The following is an 18350-nucleotide window of genomic DNA, read 5'->3' on the forward strand; positions in this document are numbered from 1 at the left end:
ATTATTCTAGGCACCAGTTACCTTAACTCACCATCGAGCTATGAACCAGATAATGTCCCCCAAGAGAAGGACCTAATGTCCCTTCCTGGAGGTGCTCAAATGGTTCTCTTGGCAGATTGCTTGCTTGTTAACCTCAGGATTCTCAAATGCCCAATTTTCAGTCACTCTTTACCCATAAACAGAGGCTATGGTCTTCTGACTCCTGGTAGGGCTGAAGCCTGAAGTCCCTGCATGTATAGACTAAGGACAAGTAGGCTGCTATTCTTGTTCATTGATTCTTCCCTTCCCAGTTTGGGCCTGCTTGGAGTTTTGCTTTAAAGAGGGCAACTGCTGCTACTGTTCACCAAGAGCAAAAGAAAAGGAGCAAACAGAAAGAGAGAGAGAGAGATGCCCAGCCAACTAAGAGCTACAGGAAAAAGAAAGAATGTCTGCATCACACACCAGGTAACTTGACAACACAACTGGTGTCTGTGAAAGATGTATCCACTTCCTCTCCCTTCAGGACTCCGCCGCCCAAGTTCAGCTTCACAATGATTTCATGAGCATTCTGCTTCCAGTCCAGCAGCAGGTCTAGGAAACAAAAGGGTGGGTGGAGAGTAAACAGAGGATGTCAGTCTCTCACTTGCTGATCCAGAAGTGCAAAGTGCCAGAGTGACCTGTTAGCTCATGAATGTGAGAGTCCAGGACTTGAAGCAGAGTTAGTAACAGAGTGTAAGTTTGCAGCACTCCTACGGCATCATAACCAACGTAGAAATCGTTGCCACGCAGGATGTTTGGAAGACGGCTACCAAAACTCTTCTTAAACAGGTCACATGAAAATGTGGAGGATATTCAACAGTTGCAACAAGCCATTGCAGCCAAAGGAACATTCTCAGTATGGAAAAACAGTGTGTTACAGCATTGTATTAGGAGCTGGTGGAATACAGTAACTTAAGCATAAGCTGTGAGTCAATTAAGCTGTTCACAGTTCACCTCAGCCATGAAGTGACCAGGTGGTCCTAGGTAAGCCATTATCTCTCAACTTCAGGTCTGCAGCACAGGAAAAGCAATACTGGCTAACACTGTGCAGGACAGTTATGAGGGTTATGGAAAACATGTATGTGAATCACTTTGAACACTCTAAAGTGCTATATATATTTCACGTGTGTGAGTATGAGATGCTGGAAATTAATGAGATGGATTATCAGCAGTATCACCCATTTGTAATCTGCACTGACTGCAACCTACCCTATAGCAACTGTCAGTTATTATTTATTTATACAACTTTTAAACAAAAAGTTCTCAAGGTGGTTCACATAGGGAGAGGTGGCTTATAAATGAGTTTCAATAAAGTTGTCTCAGCAGGGATGGGCTTCCACACATAGGCCTTGAACTAAGGACCAGACTCCCTCCCCTTAGGCCTGAATATCCATGCTGGTTCTGGGTGTCTTGAGGAACAACACCCTCCTTAGAGGAGAGTTTGTTCAATTCCAATAATCCTCACTTGGGGCATGTTGTGAGATGCAGGTGCCCTCTTCCCTTGAGATTGTCCATGGTGGTTCTCAGGATGACAGGGTGCTGAGCTGGCAGGCTCACTGGCATGACCCTGTCTGGCAATTCTTGAGCTCTCCTGCACTCCCCGCTCAAAAGCAGAGAGGAATGCGGCTGAACACCCATCACTTCCATGGGAACAGAAAGACACAGACATGCTTGAGGCAGCAGTAGCTGATGCTCTCCTGTGACATAACTGCCATGCCCTCTGCTGGTGAAGGGCTGATCTTACCATGTGCTTCTCATGCCTCAAATGGGCCAGCGTCAAGGTCGTTACGGCAGTCAAGGTCCCCCTTCTTTTGTCATGCTACCTTGGCAGCATGTTAGGCTGTTAGATTGACACAGCTTTGTTAAGATCGCTTGTTAAAGAAGCAACCCTCAGCCCTGAAAAGGAGTGGGGCAGCCACACAGTGCAAACAGGCGCATCAAGGATAAATAAGGTGGCTCAGTACTTTTCGCACCCTGAAGTCATGCACCCCTGCGACTTACCCTCCTCCGACTCCCTCTGCCAATTGGGCTCTACCAGCGCCAGGCCAGGGAAAGGCTCTAGTGATCAAAGAAACATAGAAGAGGTGTGTTGCTTTGCCAATGAGCAGCTGCTCACTGCATCTGCACAATGTACCTCTCTGCTGCTCCTCACTTTGGAATAGGTCCTCCACAGGTTAAACTTACTTCTTGTTTTTTAATCACCACAGTCCTGCTGCCTGGATAAGGAACTTGCACACAACCAAGAGGAAGGCAATGGCAGCAACACGCAGAGGACGGTAACAAGCCAAATAAGGCTTATGAAATTGTCAATTGTTGTGGTTGCCTGGCCTGCAGCAACAGGTGCCATGTCGCCTCTTTGTCAATGCATGCAGGAAAGAGGTCTGTGTAACATTTGCACAGGGATTTGCAGGCTGGCATCCCCTGAAACCCTCCCCTTTGGCTTAGGTCGGGTCTTCACCTGCCCCACACCTGACGCACTGTATGAAATCGGATGTAGCGCAGGTGGGTGTGGGTTGACTGAAGTGGACTCTGCGGACCAAATGGGGAGGTTTGGCAGGCCCAATTAGTTCTGTGGATCAGAGGTTCCCCACCCCAGCTCTCTACAGACAAATAGCAAGGCTTCCCTCACCAGCAATTGCTGCATTAGATTATTGAGAATCCCAGCTTTCACTTTCAAAAGGATATTCTGGGCTTCAAAACTGCAGGTATAAGCTTAAAGAAGTAAATGCATTTTCTACCAAAAAACAACAACCAACAACAGACCACCCCCTCTGGAACTCCACGGATTGGGTGCACACACTCTCCCACCAGAAACTTCATAAAGGCCCCCATTCCTTCCCCGCAAGTCCCTTTCCTTATATACTATTTTAATAATTTGCAAATTTAAAAAATGCCTTATTATGGTCTCGGCCTGACTCACTGTGGAGACTTCTTTTGAGACTAAACAATGTTGTTGGCCTAGATTCCATTGGTCTAATGATTTTATTCCAAGGACATGACCTTGCAGAATTTAGTGCTTCAGGTTGTGTGGAATTTTGGAAGGTGAATGTGAAGTGCAACACGCCCATGGCATTCGGCAAATGATAAATACACGGGGAATAGTCCTCATTTTTAACCCTATAGAACCAGGGGAGAGGCTGACCGGAGGTGGATCCTTCCGTCAAGCATGAGCCTGTGAGAAGGGGCACATATCTACAGAGGCAGAGTTTAGACACTTGGGACATGCCTCTGTGTGTGGAAATTTCCTGGCAATTTCAGCAATCCAGGAAAGTGGAAGTGGCGAAAACAGGGAAAGGTTCCCTATTTACTCCTGGCTGACAACCAAATCTGCATAGCTGGAGAAGGCTTGAAACATGAGAGGGAGGTTGCTAAGTAAGAGGGGAAGATAGATGAACGTGCTTGATATATTGTCATATTTAAAGAGACAGGCAATTCTTAGGCCTTTCTTCACAGCAAGTTGGCCATTGTGCCTTCCACCTTAAGTTCAGCCTTGATTCACTGAATTAGGTGTGGGAGGATTCTGTGCAGAGAGGAAAGGTATTTAGAGGCCAAAAAAGTCTGAACTCAGCCACTAAAGACAAACCCTTGCAAGTTTTATCATAGGAAGCTTTCTAAACTATGACACTTTCTACAGAACTAATTAGCAGGTGGAGGTTAGAGTGGGAATAAGGGGCAAATATCACTGCAAAAAGCCACTGCTGGTGAAATAAATGTGCCAGCTTTCAAGCTCCTCAATTCTTCCGTTTGGTAATTTGCAATTGTATATTCTACCTTGTGAAAAAATCTGTGTAAATTAAGAAGAAGAAGAGTTTGGATTTGATATCCCGCTTTATCACTACCCGAAGGAGTCTCAAAGCGCCTAACTTTCTCCTTTCCCTTCCTCCCCCACAACAAACATGCTGTGAGGTGAGTGGGGCTGAGAGACTTCAAAGAAGTGTGACTAGCCAAGGTCACCCAGCAGCTGCATGTGGAGGAGCGGAGACACAAACCCAGTTCCCCAGATTACGACACTACTGCTCTTAACCACTACACCACACTGGCTCTTAAGAGTCTGTTCTGCACACTTCAACACAAGTTGGCTCAATGAAGGATTTCATTGCACCAAATATATTTTTCATAGTCATCCAAAACCAGCATTGGTACTATTATCTATATTCTAAAGACTTAATTTTTAATCACTTATCATGAAAAATGAACACTTTAGCTTGTTTCTTTATGGAAGAGAGAGCTACATATAAACAGTGATGCAAACCGAACTAATAATTTAAGATGGAAGTCACTAAACCAGCCTAAGCTGGCTGAACATCCAATTGCCGTAATAACCCAGTAAGAAGATTTACAGCAAGAGGAGTTGATGAATCATTGCTATGAGTTCTAATCTGCTCTTCCCCTAACTGAACTTATTATTAGAACAGTGGTGCTGTAAGGTAGCTTTTATCTAGACCAAAGAAAGGCAACTGTTAGCCTCAAGACCTGTTCTTTCCACCACAGAAGGACAATAATTAGCAGCAGTAATAAGTTGGTGCGCTGCATGTTGCACCATGAGAGATAAGACAATAATGTCAGACACAATCAACCACAATTAGTGGCAAGCTGACTCTCCTTTAAGGGAGAGCCTCCTCAAAAACAGCACCTCCAAGTATCACCAGCAGTATTACTTGAAATGTAACTGTTGTACATCTGATGACGATTATTCCCTAACTAAATTTACTGAAATTGTGTACCTCATGGGTAGGTAAACTAAGGCCCGGGGGTCGGATTCAGCCCAATCGCATTCTAAATCCGACCTGCAGACAGTCTGGGAATCAGCGTGTTTTTAAATGAGTAGAATGTGTCTTTTTATTTAAAATGCATCTCTGGGTTATTTGTGGGGTATAGGAATTCGTTCATCCCCCCCCCCATATAGTCCAGCCACCCTCAAGGTCTGACGGACAGTGGACCAGCCCCCTGCTGAAAAAGTTTGCTGACCCCTGGTGTACATGGTCACCGGAGACACCTGTCCATGATCACAAGGATAGGAAAAAGATGGAGCGGGGGGGGGGGAGTCCTTTCTCTTATAAATATTTGGAGAGAGTGGAGGAGATAGTGAACGGAAAGGTTTTGCAAGCTGCCAGTGTCCAGGACTTCCACAATTTTCAAAACATTTGGGTATGCAAGAGAGCATTAAGCAAGAAAAACAGCCCTTAAGGCTGCAACTTTGCATTGAGCTCAGGGCACAGAAGCAGGCAGCTGGTTTTGGAACAGCGCATGGCAAAGCCTGAGTCATATTATATCCTTCAAAAGAAACTGCCTTGAGCAACACTGTTAAGAGCTTGACTTTCTCTCTCTGCATTGGCTCCCTGCCCCTTTCTAGCTTAATTTATAGCAGCTGACCATAGCATAAGGCTCTTCATCGTTTCTTCTCCTTCGTCTCCCAGACATACGCATCTTTTACGCATCATCTTTAATCTTTGCTCCCTTCATCTACTGACACCACAAGTGGGCAACTAGAGATGTGGATTTCCCATAAAATTTTGAACTGGAAACCTCAGATTTGCATAAGGTGATTTTGCATCAGAAATTATTCTGATCCCCTAGAGAGTGATTCAGTCTAGCATGTTTATTTGTATTTAGTAAACAAAATATATCCATTTTTTTGTCCCAATGAAAAAGTATTCAACCTAAATTAATCGGATGTGGAAATTGAAGCACTTAACATGCTTTACATGTATATTGTGTAGTAAACACAGATTTTTAAATTGGAGTATTTCTTTAAAAAATAAAGTCATTAGCAGGCACACTTCCCTTGTGCTGTTTAAATTTAAGAAAAAACAAAGATACTGAAAACTGTTGACTCACAACACAGTCTAGCAACCCAAACTGAGCATGATATGCTGACTTGCAGAGTTTGCTAGGGATAATGTCCCAAAAACATAAAAGTACAATTTAAAAACTGTCAAGCTTGGCTAATATTGCCTTTGAAACTGGCACCCATACATTGTTGGTAATGAACTTATGAAATGGATACTTTCCCATAGAAAAAACAAGCAATGGGCAATTTTTCTTTCAAAAAAAAAGTCCACCTCACATTGCTGTGAGCAACTTGAAAGTTGCTTAGACGCCTTACAAGCTGGATTCACACTCATTTCAGCACACCAAACAAATGTGGCAGGCTGCACAGAGCATGATTTGCATGAGAAAGGTGCACTGGGATGGCTCTCTAGGTGTGCCTTCTCCCTCATTGCAGCTGTGCTCCCTTCAGTCCACCAAACGGATTGTCAGCCCCTGTCAGCTGGGGTGTAGGGAGCGACCCAATGGAATCACTGCCCACAACATGCCTGTCCCTCCCCCACCCCCAGCAGCTGATTGCTGTTGGTAAAAGCCAAAGAGCTTTTCCTGGACACAAGGAATGGGAGAACCACAATGGGATCACTGTGATCCTCTTGCTTGCCTCCTTTGGAGCTCTGTGTGCATTTGTGTGTGTGCATGTGAAAGTGTATGCCCCCTCAATCACTGCCCATCCCCAATGAATTATTATTATTATTTGTTTGTCTGTACCCCACCCATCTGACTGGGTTGCCCCAAATGTAGCTGTTGGAAGCAAACAGTTTGCCTACTCCTGATTTACACCCGTGTCTCTTGTGCTGTGATCCTTTCTATTCCTGGAGCAATTTTCCCTGCTGCATTTGCCAAACCCACTGAGCCCACCTTTTAGAGCTCTCTTCCATTCTCACCTTTTCAGGAAGGTCTTTCTTGGACAATATCAACACGCATACACCACACCTCCATGCCATCTGTTTGTCTGCTTCCATATTTAGTGCAGCCTATTATACTTGGGCTGTATATTCAAAAATCACACAACATGGAACACTTTGTCCTTCTCACTTCTTTAAGCAACTCTTAAAATTATGCTTGTTACAAGTGGTTGAAGGGTGACTTAATTCACTCAATGTGAGTTGTAGGTAGAGTGGGGATTCAAATTTATTACAACAGTGGCCATGACATCCACAACACACCTTTAAAGCACCTTCTTCCCCCAAGGAATCCTGGGAACTGTACTTACCCCGTACGGAGCTACAACTACTCCTACTCCTACTACTACTAACTTAATTAAATTTGTATACCTTCCACTACCCTTAATAAATAATAGTTCCCATGATTATTTGGGGAAAGCCATGTGTTTTAAATGTATGGTGTGGGCGTGACTTTGGCAACTGGCAGATGGGAATTACTCCTAATTAATTGATCGAGAGTAAAGTTATGGTCTTGTGAGCATAATTTGACAGTAAAAATTTCGCGTAGAGACAGTGTCACAGCTGGGTTCCGTGTAGCACTTTCTGGAAAGTTTCGCATACTTTGTGCACTGAACAAAAAGTATGTAACAGTGATACAGAGGAACTTTACAAGTATTTTTCCAGCCCTGGTCACTAGATGTCTCGAGTCCTTTTGAGCCTTAACTTAAGGTACTCCTTCCATTTGCTCTACAGTAATCAGCCTTATGCACGTAGTTTTCAACCTTTCAATTGATCCAGCATACTTATACTAACATAGTATTTTTACTGGATTTAAACGTAGAGTAATAGGTACCTATAGCACAAAACCATACCTTTCTTTGAGTCACTGCCAACTGGTCTCTCGCCTTCCTTATTCTCCTGATTGGCTCGGTCCTTCTGCTTCTTCTTACTGGCTGCATCTTCCACGCCCCGTGCTGCTCTTCTCTGGCCAGGGATGCTGGCACTGTTGGACATTTTCAGCCGTTTGGATGAGACAAACGGCCCGCCGGGGTCGGTGACAGAGTCTGGGTCAGGGGTGCGACGTTTTCTTCCCGAGCCAGCTATCTTGGCGATTCTTTGTGGTCAATCTCTCTGGCAAGGAACAAATGCCTGGGGGGCACATGGAGGAACACAATGGGTACGGGTGGTAGCAGAGGAACGGCAAATACCTGTGCTGTCAGAAGCCTTTCTGAAGTGCTGTGTATATGTGTACACACACACACACAAGCGCACACACACACACGTAAGACAGGGAAAGGCAGCACAAATGTCTTTGCTTTGAAAAATGAATACAGTACTACTGATCGGAATGGGAAGCACTGCCTATTCAAGCAAGTGCCATTCAAGGCACAGTTTTATCTACACACATTTTGAGATGAAGATTTTATTTTACATTGCATGACCACAGTCAAAATGTACCGGGCAATATTTCCGTAAGACAAAAAGTCATCCTGGTGAGGATCTAGTTCTACCAGAACAAATGGGTGGCTCAGTGGTCTGTCAAAGCCAGAGTGCTGTTATCTGATCCCTTTCCATTACTGGGTGCAATAGAAACAGCTGAGTACAAGACTGTTGATTTCCATGCGGGTTGTTGCTGCTTCAGAAACGATTATGCTTCTCTGAATGGGCGCAAAAGCCAGTAAAATTTCCTTTAAGTTACGGAATTCCTGGGGCTTTCCAAAATCTACCAACCCCTCCATTTGCTTGTCCATTTGAGTGCCTTGCATCTAAGAGGCCAATTACAACTTAAATATTCATTACAGCAATACAGTAAAAGCAGCTCTCTGAAGACGTAATCAGAGACTCCCCTGCTTGTTACTGCCAGCCAGGGTGAGCAATACAGGCTCCCCACTGCACTCCATGCAGCTACTGGCCAATTCCCTTTCCTGCTAGCCTGCGTACCACTATCAGGTTAGCCAGCTCAGAGACCTAAGCTGTCAAATACCAGTTTCACTCTCCAGCACCTCCCACGAACAAACAGGAAAAGCTTAAGCCAGGGGTCAGCAAACTTTTTCAGCAGGGGGCCGGTCCACTGTCCCTCAGTCCTTGTGGGGGGCCGGACTATATTTTGGGGGGGGGGAAATGAACGAATTCCTATGCCTCACAAATAACCCAGAGATGCATTTTAAATAAAAAGACACATTCTACTCATGTAAAAACAAGCCGATTCGCGGACCGTCCGTGGGCTGGATTTAGAAGGCGATTGGGCCGGATCTGGCCCCCCGGGCCTTAGTTTGCCTACCCCTGGATTAGGCTGTCAGAAGGAAGCCAAAATTGAATGCTTTACTTTTTCAGATTCATCACCTGTCAATTCAGTTATAGAGAGCCTTAACATGGTCTTCCCCACTTATTGCCTCCTGGGCACAGTACAGTGAAAGTGAAACCTAGGAACTCTTACTTGGAAATACCACCTAGGTTCAAGAAGTTAAATTTCAAGGATAACTGCCTGCACAAAGGCCAGATTATGTATGTACCTCAAGAGAAGCATGACCTGAGCATCAAATATGATATAGACCAGACAAGAAGCACACAAATTCCCACCCAGGAAACAACATTTTTGAAGTTGTAACCAGGCAATTACTTCAAATACCCTGGAGCACAAAGGGTCAACAAATAGTCCACAACTGGCAGCCTTTATACGCAACACCAGGTCCCCTGAATCTCCAAGAGCTCACCGAGCCACTACTTTGCTCTTCTGTCACCAGTATAATCGTGCTATATTTTGTTGCTCCTGGTGAGCTTAGTACTCCCCACCATTCACGGGCCTCAGCAAATTGGATTACACTCTGAATGTGAAGTATTACTAGGAAACATAGCAGTCAGGACTAAGGTATGCAGTAACAGTGACAGTCCCAAGTGGCAGACCTTAGAGATGGGTAGGAATATGGACACCTCCAGATTTAGGGGGCCCTGCGCAAAGTGGTCCTCTGGTGGCACTCCTCCTCCATAGATGGGTCTGCTTGATCTACAACTGAGTTGCTGGATCTAGAGACCATTTTGATTTCCTATAACATCCCCAATTCTGGTCAGTGTGAGAAATTAAAATAGTCTCTAGACCCAGCTGCCCAAATAAGCCAGTTTGTGTGTGTGTGTGTTGTTTTTTTTAAAGGAGGGTCCAGGGCACACATCAATGTATGCCTGGCAAATGGCCCAAGACACCAGGTGAATACTGGCACACAACTTAGATGGAAAACTACTACTCCAAAACTTTTCTACCAATTACAAAAGACCCCGCCATACTCAAAGAGTTTGCCTTTCCATGTGTTTTCTGGCAGACAGTATACTACTGCCCATGATTAACCTTATATAAACTTTATATAAAAATATAGACTCATAGCCTTTCAGAAATGCTTGAAAATTTCAAAGTGCTCTTCCTCACTAAGAATTCTAAACTATCAACTCTAAGCCCAATTAAATCCTACCAACAGCCAAGTATGAACAAGATGGAAGACTCCATAAGCCAGACTCCTTTCCCATTAAAGACACCCAAACCACTCCCAGCCAGGAGTCCATGATTCAGGTGTAAGCCTGAGATAAAATAATAGCCTCTAAGGCAATAGCTATGATGAAGAAGAATAGAAGTGTGAAAAGCTCTCCAAGTCTGAGCAACAAAGGGCACTACATGCCACAGCTGGGCACATCCCAAATTGCGGTGCCTTCCTGAAAACACACTGCACAGGGCTGCATCACTGCAAAAGGAACCAAGAACTAGCATCTGGCTCTTAAATGTGAATGCTGATCTGTTCTGCGTGTAAGGAACAGCAGCTGCTTTGAAATGGGTGGAGGGGGAAGAAGGCCTGGAGTTTCATCCAGGATTTATCTCTTCTACAGGGAGAGCCAGTCATCAGCAAGCACAGGACATTCTAACCTGTAGAAGCTACACCCATGGGATCCTGTTGTTACAAAGTCAGTGCAGCTGGATCCTGGTTTCCACCCCGCAGAGGACATAGCCTTTAGACCAGTGGTTCCCAAACTCTTTGCCCACCCAAAGAGACTTTTTAAAAATTGCTGAGATTCCTGGCAGACCACTGTTAAAAGTCCAAATTGCCAGCCATCACTACATCTTGTGGTGGCAAGTTCCAGTGAATAATTCTTCCTTCTCAGAAACATCCAGCTTCTGGAATACACTAGAACATAACCAATAAACTCCCATTTCATCTTCAAAAAAACTCTTCCACACCCATTTCCCTCTCCACATAAAATCATGTTTACATAATATGAAAATCTTTTGCAGTTAAGCCTGCCACAAAGGACTGCCCCATAGATCCAGACCACAGTGCCTAGACTGTGAACAAAGCTCAGCTACTGAGTCTTTCAAAAGCAAATTTTATTAGGAACAAACAGCACTATTCACACACACACACACACACACCAGAAACAAATTTGGAAAGCGGCAAAGAAGGAACTGCAGAAGAACAAGCCTTCTTAACTGAGCCATCCCCAAAGCAGAACACAATTTAGAGCCTTCATAAATGTATCCCGTGCTGCCTATGTTGATTTTGTATTCTTTCCATTCCTAATGTTTCCAACCTTAAATACATTTATCCACATTACCATATCCATTTGCTTTTTTTATTTAATAAAATCTTTATGAAAATTCACCAGCATTTTGATTCAAATTTCTCATGTTTGTTTGCAATTTTGCTCAGATGCTGACCCATAGAAGGCTAGATTGCTTTACAGATTTGTTGTATTTTTATTCTAGTCTTCAGCCAAAAGGGCTCTCAGAGTACTTTACAAATATCAATGAGAAGACGGCTCCTGCTCTCAGGCTCACAATCTAGTAGATGTAAAGTGTTTTAAGCACCCAGAAAATACATTAAACACCTGTTAATTGCTACTACATGGTTAACTTTGGCACCAATAAACCTTGTATTTATGATGGTACCCCCCCAAAAAAAAACCCTGAAAGGGCTAATGTACTCCTAAAATAACTATCTTTTTTGAGCCCCTAAGCTCACCAGCTGAGGTTGAAGTCTCATCTAAGTTGTTGTGGCACAGTTGGTTGCTATAACATTGCCTCTGGGCACCTGATTGGCTGCAAGAGCTGTTCATCTCATGACACCAGCAACAAAGCAGCTACGCTATTTTCACTGCACTGACCTAACCAAGCCACTTTCTTTCCCACACTTTCGGACCTCTCCTTACTTCTCGCCAGTTGGCACGAACCACATGCCGCAATAATCTCCACCGCCTGCTTCTAGGAGCCTTTATTTGGAAAGAAGAGCAAAGGCAACTCCTCGGGTTTTGTAGCGCGCAACACTCCTCCCCCCCCCCACAGCTTCTTTCACAGAGTCAGCCCATGGCCTAGAAAGCCATATCCTCCAGCCCCACAATACAACCCTTATTCCCACGTGTCTGAAAAAGTCTCCTGGGGGGGCGTGCAACTTGCGCACTTGGGGGACCCTGCCTAACCCAGGTGCCTCCGCCCACCTGCTTTTTGGCACCTGACAGCTTCCTACACGACAGGAAACAGGGGCTGCCACAAGCTCTCAGCCTCTGAGGTTACACACACACACACACAGCACCTACAACGCACGGAAACAAGGCTGCAGCCCGGAGCACCGCCAGGCCCAAGACCACGGGCCCTTTTTGCAGCCACTTCTTCGGTCCCTGCTGTAGGGGAAAGACCATGAGGAGCAAAAGCGGGCCCACCTGCACAATGACAGCTCCTGGATCCCACCCCACCCTCCAGCCGAAAAGGGTCACACCTGAGGGAGGCCAAGGCGGGGGGGGGGAGCTCTCCCCGCGACCAAGAGACGCGACACGACCCAGTCCCTCAACACACTTATAAACCCCACTTACACACACACGCACACAAATACACGGATACACCCCTCTCCCTCCTCAGTGACTCCCCCCCCTCCGCACCTCGACGGAGGCCCCTCCCCCTCCCTCAGGGCTCACCACTCCGCCCCCCCCCCGCCGCCGCCGCGCACCCTCCCGCTGACGGGCCCCGCCCTTGCGCACCTTCGCCCGCCGCCGCCGCCGCCGCGGCTTCGCCTCCTCCGCCCCAACAGTCACTCGCCGGCACCCCTCCCCCACCCCGCCCGCAGCACGCACGCACGCACGCGCGCGCGCGCGCTCACATACGAAGGGCCGCGGCAGCGACTCTCTCCCCGCCCCCGCGGTTTGTTTTTGTTTCGAGCCGAAGTTCCGAGCTGCGTGGGGGTGGGGGTTGGGAAAGGGGAGAACTCAGGAGGAGCCAGGCCCGAGCTCGACGTGACGTACTTCCGGAAAGCCGGCGTCGCTCGGGGCCACGTGACGGCGACGAGGAGGAGGAGGCGGCGCGCGGGGCACGACGAGGCTGCTCGGGTGAAGAGGGAGGCGTGGGGAGAGAGAGAGAGAGAGAGAGGATAGATAAATAAATAAATAAGTGGGCGGCGTCACGTGGCGAGGGGAGCGTTCTCTCCGCGCACGCGCGCTCTGGTGGCGCGGAGGAATCTGCCCCGGTTCGCGTGGCGTCACAGGACGAGCCCATGGCAACTGGGCTATAAGTAGACCGTGTAGCAACGGCGGGGCCGTCAGGCGCTGCTGAGGGAGCTCTGGGGTGGCTAGTCCGGGGGTGAAGCGTGGGCATATGCGGCAAACTCCGTTGTTTCCGAAGCTGCAGTCGTGTTTCACGTCAAATTTCATACTTCCACCCCTTGCTTTCTGATTTCAGCGCTTTGTAAGGCTTTTGTTTTTCTTCCTGCCTTAAGACGACTTTTCCTCAGTTGGCTTCGCAAACAGCAAGGCTGACATAAAAGAAAGGCTTCGCTGCATCCCCCCCCATTGTTTTGGTCGGTTTTTTTCGCCCGGAGGAACAGACCTGGAACCGATTTTTTGCATCCTGCCAGTGTTGATATTTGGGGCCATAACCCTCCCCCCCCTTTTTTGTCTTTATGACTGGGGGAAAAACATTTACAGGTTTGCTAGTATGTCCCCAAACGGTGCAATATGAAAAAAATAAATTGCTTGTGAATAAAACAGGTCCCAAGGTTTTGCCCCATCTACTGACTGGGTTAGGGTTAGGTCCCCTTTGCTGCACTATGTCTTGAAACACCGTTTGCATATTTTGCCTGCTAACAGACAATAATAATCAGTCGGATCTCTCTAGTAATGCTTCCCACCACCCCGCTGCTTTGCCTATTAGGACTGATAAGGTTCCTTGCAGATACAAGCATCCCAATATTATTCTATGCACAGAAGACGGTGTGGAAATGCATGTGTATTTACAATAATATATTTTCAGATAATGTCTGTGTGTGCTTTCATCATGAGCAAAATTTATTTATGGGAATGACATTACTTACAAACAGCATTAACAAATGCAATCCGTGCAAAAATATTCTCAAGAGACTTGCAGATCATATTTTGATGTTATCGGCGAAAGCTTAATTTCTAACAAAATAAGGCTAGGTAGGAAAAAATGGATGAAAATGTAGCATCTGTATGGTATGACGATGTTTAATATTAAGAGGATCATATTATTGTAAGTCTCGGAGCTGTTACCGGAAAAATCTGAGGGCTCCCTTGGACAAAAAGTAAAGACACCAACCAGAGTAAATTGGAGCAAATCAGCAGCCTGTAGGCTTGGTCTTTATTGAAGAAAGACTGTCGCGACAGGGTGCTCCCCTCACTTGCAGGTGAGAGGAAAGACACAGAAGAATAGTGTGCAAGGTCTTATAAAAACTTTTGAAATTCCCCTCCTCTAGGTCTAGCCCACCCCCAGAAACATCATGCATACATTACAGAAAGGAGGGGTTGAGGGAGGAGTTGTGGTGGTAACATCATGCATACATTACAGAAAGGAGGGGTTGAGGGAGGAGTTGGTGGTAACCTGAGTGTCTTGTCACCTGGCTGGTTCCTCCTTTCCCCCTCCCCATGAGTCACTTCCAGGAACTTCCAGGAGACAAAGGGGAGTTTGCAGTTTCCTGCCCCCTGAGGGAAGATCTGATCAGTGTCCTTTGTTTCAGTCCATGCTGAATCCACTCCCATATGCAAGTTCTTTGTGATCTTGATTGTCTTCTGTCTGGGACCATCAGGGTTGGCATAGCAACTGGGCAGGGCACCTGTGTATGTGCTGGGATGCTGAAGGGATTATGGCTGCCCTGTATCAAACCTGCCCCATTTTGTAGTCCTTCCTTCATGGAGTAAAATAAAAGTGGAACAGTGCAAATCCAATGTATGGTTGATTTTCTATGAATTTATAACAGAAGCATAGCGTATGTAGTGTGTGAGTGTGTGTGTGTGTGTGAAGTTTGTACAAACAGAATGATTGGGGTGGGGGGGTTCCTGCTACAGAGCTATCAAACGAGAAAAAGCTATTTACCGTAAATACAGGCAACTGTTTTAACACTTAGTCAGACCACTAACTACATTGTCTTCAGTGACTCTCCAGGAGTATTCAGACAGGAGTTTTCCCCAACCTTACTTGGAGACAGGGTGGCCGGCTGCAAGAGAGGACAGAGCCCCTCCCCCCCCCATGAAAGCATTTCAGTGGATGTAGTTTGCATGATAAGCTACACCTGCTGAAATTCCCTCTGCATTAAAGGTGCAGGAGCTTCGCCCTCTTTTGGATTTGGCTACACTACCTGCTCACTGGAAGGGCAGATCGTGAAGCTGAGGCTCCAATACTTTGGCCACCTCATGAGAAGAGAAGACTCCCTGGAAAAGACCCTGATGCTGGGAAAGATGGAGGGCACAAGGAGAAGGGGTGGACAGAGGACGAGATGGTTGGACCGTGTTCTCGAAGCTACAAACATGAGTCTGACCAAACTGCGGGAGGCAGTGTGTTATGTACTGAGTTGAATAGGATCCATACTGCAGCAGTCTGATTGGTCCTACAACAATAGGATCCAAATTGCAGCAGTCTGATTGGTCCTAGAACAATAGGATTCAGAAAGCAGCAGTCTGATTGGTCCTAGAACAATGCAGCAGTATGATTGGTTGGCAGGAACCACCCAATCATGCTCCAGATAGAAGTGAATCCACAACCTGATTGGCTTACAGTAGAATTCCAGAATTAGCCAATCATGTGCAGCCCATTGTGTAAATAATGTATATAAAGCAGATACTTTGAGGGGACTTTCATTCATTCCTCCTCACCACTATGAGCTGAATAAAGAGCATGAAATCAGTTTGCGACTCTGAGTATATTTCACAGTGGAAGACAGGGGTGCCTGGCGTGCTCTGGTCCATGGGGTCACGAAGAGTCGGACACAACTAAATGACTAAACAACAACAACACTACCTGAGCATAGAGCTAGGGCCTGCTTACCTGCCTACCATGTACTTTACCTCTGTTCCTGGATGACAAGGTTTTACATGTTAACTGTGATAAGCAGCTTTATTTCCACTTGAGGATAAAGCCTTAGCCTCTCTTGTCTCTAGCAAATGCCAGTTCCCACTCCTTCCCTAGATAAAAGGCAGGATGTGTTGTGCATGGGAGGCTAATATGGAGGGCTGGTTAGCAGTGAGGGTGGGGTGTTTGAACCCCATTACAAGATAGTGCTGAACTTAGGTGTCATGTGGACCCAACTCATAAGGGGTCAGGGAAGCTTTGTATCTGGAAAGTACCGGTAGTTGTCCGAATTCATCCTCATCGCACTATCTGTTGCACCCAGTTACTAAGTAATACAGTACTGTAGTTGCATATTGATAGGAAGCTGTAGTACTCACTTTGGATAATTATTACTTCCCCTATATTTCAGCCTGTTCCTATTTGCTGGAAATAAAAACAAACTTCCGCTGAGGTAACAAACATAACCTGTAAGCCTATTGTGCATATGTACCGTTTTAGACTGTACTAGCTTTTTGCATATTTTTCTCTGTACAGTGGTACCTCAGGTTAAGAACTTAATTCGTTCGGGAGGTCCGTTCTTAACCTGAAACTGTTCTTAACCTGAGGTACCACTTTAGCTAATAGGGCCTCCCACTGCCCCTCTGCCGCCACTGTGCAATTTCTGTTCTCATCCTGAAGAAAGTTCTTAACCCGAGGTACTATTTCTGGGTTAGCAGAGTCTGTAACCTGAAGCGTCTGTAACCCGAGGTACCACTGTACTGGTAACTTGCACACATTTAACCTGCACACATTCAGCTTTATGCACTTTATGCTGCCGCTGCTACTACTACTACTACTGCTGCTGCTGCTAGGTAGATGAAGGGGATGGGTGTCCATGAAAATAGACTGGCAATTCCACCTGCAATTGAACCTAGTGTGTTTTGACTATATATGGATTTGGCTTTATGCATTATCCCTGGAATGTAACCCGGGGATAAGTTGAGAGTCACCTGTAGTTGTCACTAATAATATTGTTTTCCTATGTAGTTTGCATCATGTTAAAATTATTATAGATACTCATGGATTTGCACCTCATCTACCTTGTGTGAAGTTAAATGGGTACATACATCTTCATGTGGGACGCAGGTGGCGCTGTGGGTTAAAGCCTCAGCGCCTAGGGCTTGCCGATCGAAAGGTCGGCGGTTCGAATCCCTGCGGCGGGGTGCGCTCCCGCTGCTCGGTCCCAGCGCCTGCCAACCTAGCAGTTCGAAAGCACCTCCGGGTGCAAGTAGATAAATAGGGACTGCTTACCAGCGGGAAGGTAAACGGTGTTTCCGTGTGCGACTCTGGCTCGCCAGAGCAGCGATGTCACGCTGGCCACGTGACCCGGAAGTGTCTCCGGACAGCGCTGGCCCCTGGCCTCTTAAGTGAGATGGGCGCACAACCCCAGAGTCTGTCAAGACTGGCCCGTACGGGCAGGGGTACCTTTACCTTTTACATCTTCATGTAGCCACATACAGTATTGCTGAAAGGCCAGTTTGTCGGTGGTGGTCAGAAACATTACCGAAAGAGAGAGATGGCCAATTATGATGTAGTACCTCACAGCAGGTAAGAGGAAGGAAATGTTGGTATATAATACACAGCAGATGGACTAAAGTTTTGGGCTTCATAGGTGGTTTTTTATCTAAGCAATATTTGAAAAAACAAGTTTCCCTTCACATACACACATTTTGCACTGTCAATTCTACCCCCACTGCCCCATTTTGCTTCCACCAATTATTTCATTATCTGTGGAATTCTTCCAGGTATTGTGAGCGTTCTTGATTCCAAACAAGGCATAGTCTCTAGTACATTTTAAATTGGCTGGGTGCAAAAACTGATTCTAGGTCTGTGTGCTCACTGCATCCTGTTAGAAAAAAGGAAGAAAGTTTAGGAAAATGTTCAGATGTCTTGTCTAAGGATAATTGTGTTACTGGCTACCTAAATAAACTTGAGAAAAATTAGTACTCAGTAAAATGAAAACCACTTTCTGTACACATTTTCCTGTTTACCTAATAACTTGTGTGAAAAAAAGCCCTACTTTTATAAATCACCATGATTGTGGGATCAACAGATTAGCTGGTGGGATCAACAGAACTAGCCCATGTTTAGCGATCTTGCATCTGCTCCTATCACAAGAGTCTCTACATTCTTAAGACAGTGGCAAAATAGCTAGGATGCCGACACCTAGATCGGTACCATAGCAACCACAGTGCTGCCATGGCAACCAAATAGATGCCAGTCACTGACAGTCCTGGTATTATGTGCCATTGGCA

At 46.0% G+C, this 18350-nt stretch overlaps 1 protein-coding gene across 10 annotated transcripts in view; it reads right to left on the reverse strand.

The window, feature by feature from the left end:
* The window catches only part of USP19 (ubiquitin specific peptidase 19), a 42835-nt gene extending 29723 nt beyond the window's left edge, over nucleotides 1-13112 (reverse strand). For 5 of the 10 annotated variants that reach the window (XM_079957985.1, XM_079957991.1, XM_079957990.1 and 2 more), the window contains exons 1-4: nucleotides 12741-12899; nucleotides 7604-7880; nucleotides 2020-2076; nucleotides 442-570 (exon numbers count right to left, since the gene is read on the reverse strand). In XM_079957985.1, coding sequence (XP_079814111.1) covers nucleotides 442-570; nucleotides 2020-2076; nucleotides 7604-7745 — 328 coding nt within the window. In that variant the 5' untranslated portion in view covers nucleotides 7746-7880; nucleotides 12741-12899. Of the gene's footprint in view, nucleotides 1-441; nucleotides 571-2019; nucleotides 2077-7603; nucleotides 7881-11731; nucleotides 11891-12203; nucleotides 12294-12740; nucleotides 12900-13001 lie in introns of those variants that run through there. The other 5 variants (XM_079957993.1, XM_079957992.1, XM_079957986.1 and 2 more) reach the window with 4 other exon arrangements.
* Between the last annotated feature and the right edge of the window lie 5238 nt (nucleotides 13113-18350).

The sequence above is a fragment of the Podarcis cretensis genome (assembly GCF_951804945.1).
Source record: "Podarcis cretensis genome assembly, chromosome: 2".
NCBI classification, from domain to species: domain Eukaryota; kingdom Metazoa; phylum Chordata; class Lepidosauria; order Squamata; family Lacertidae; genus Podarcis; species Podarcis cretensis.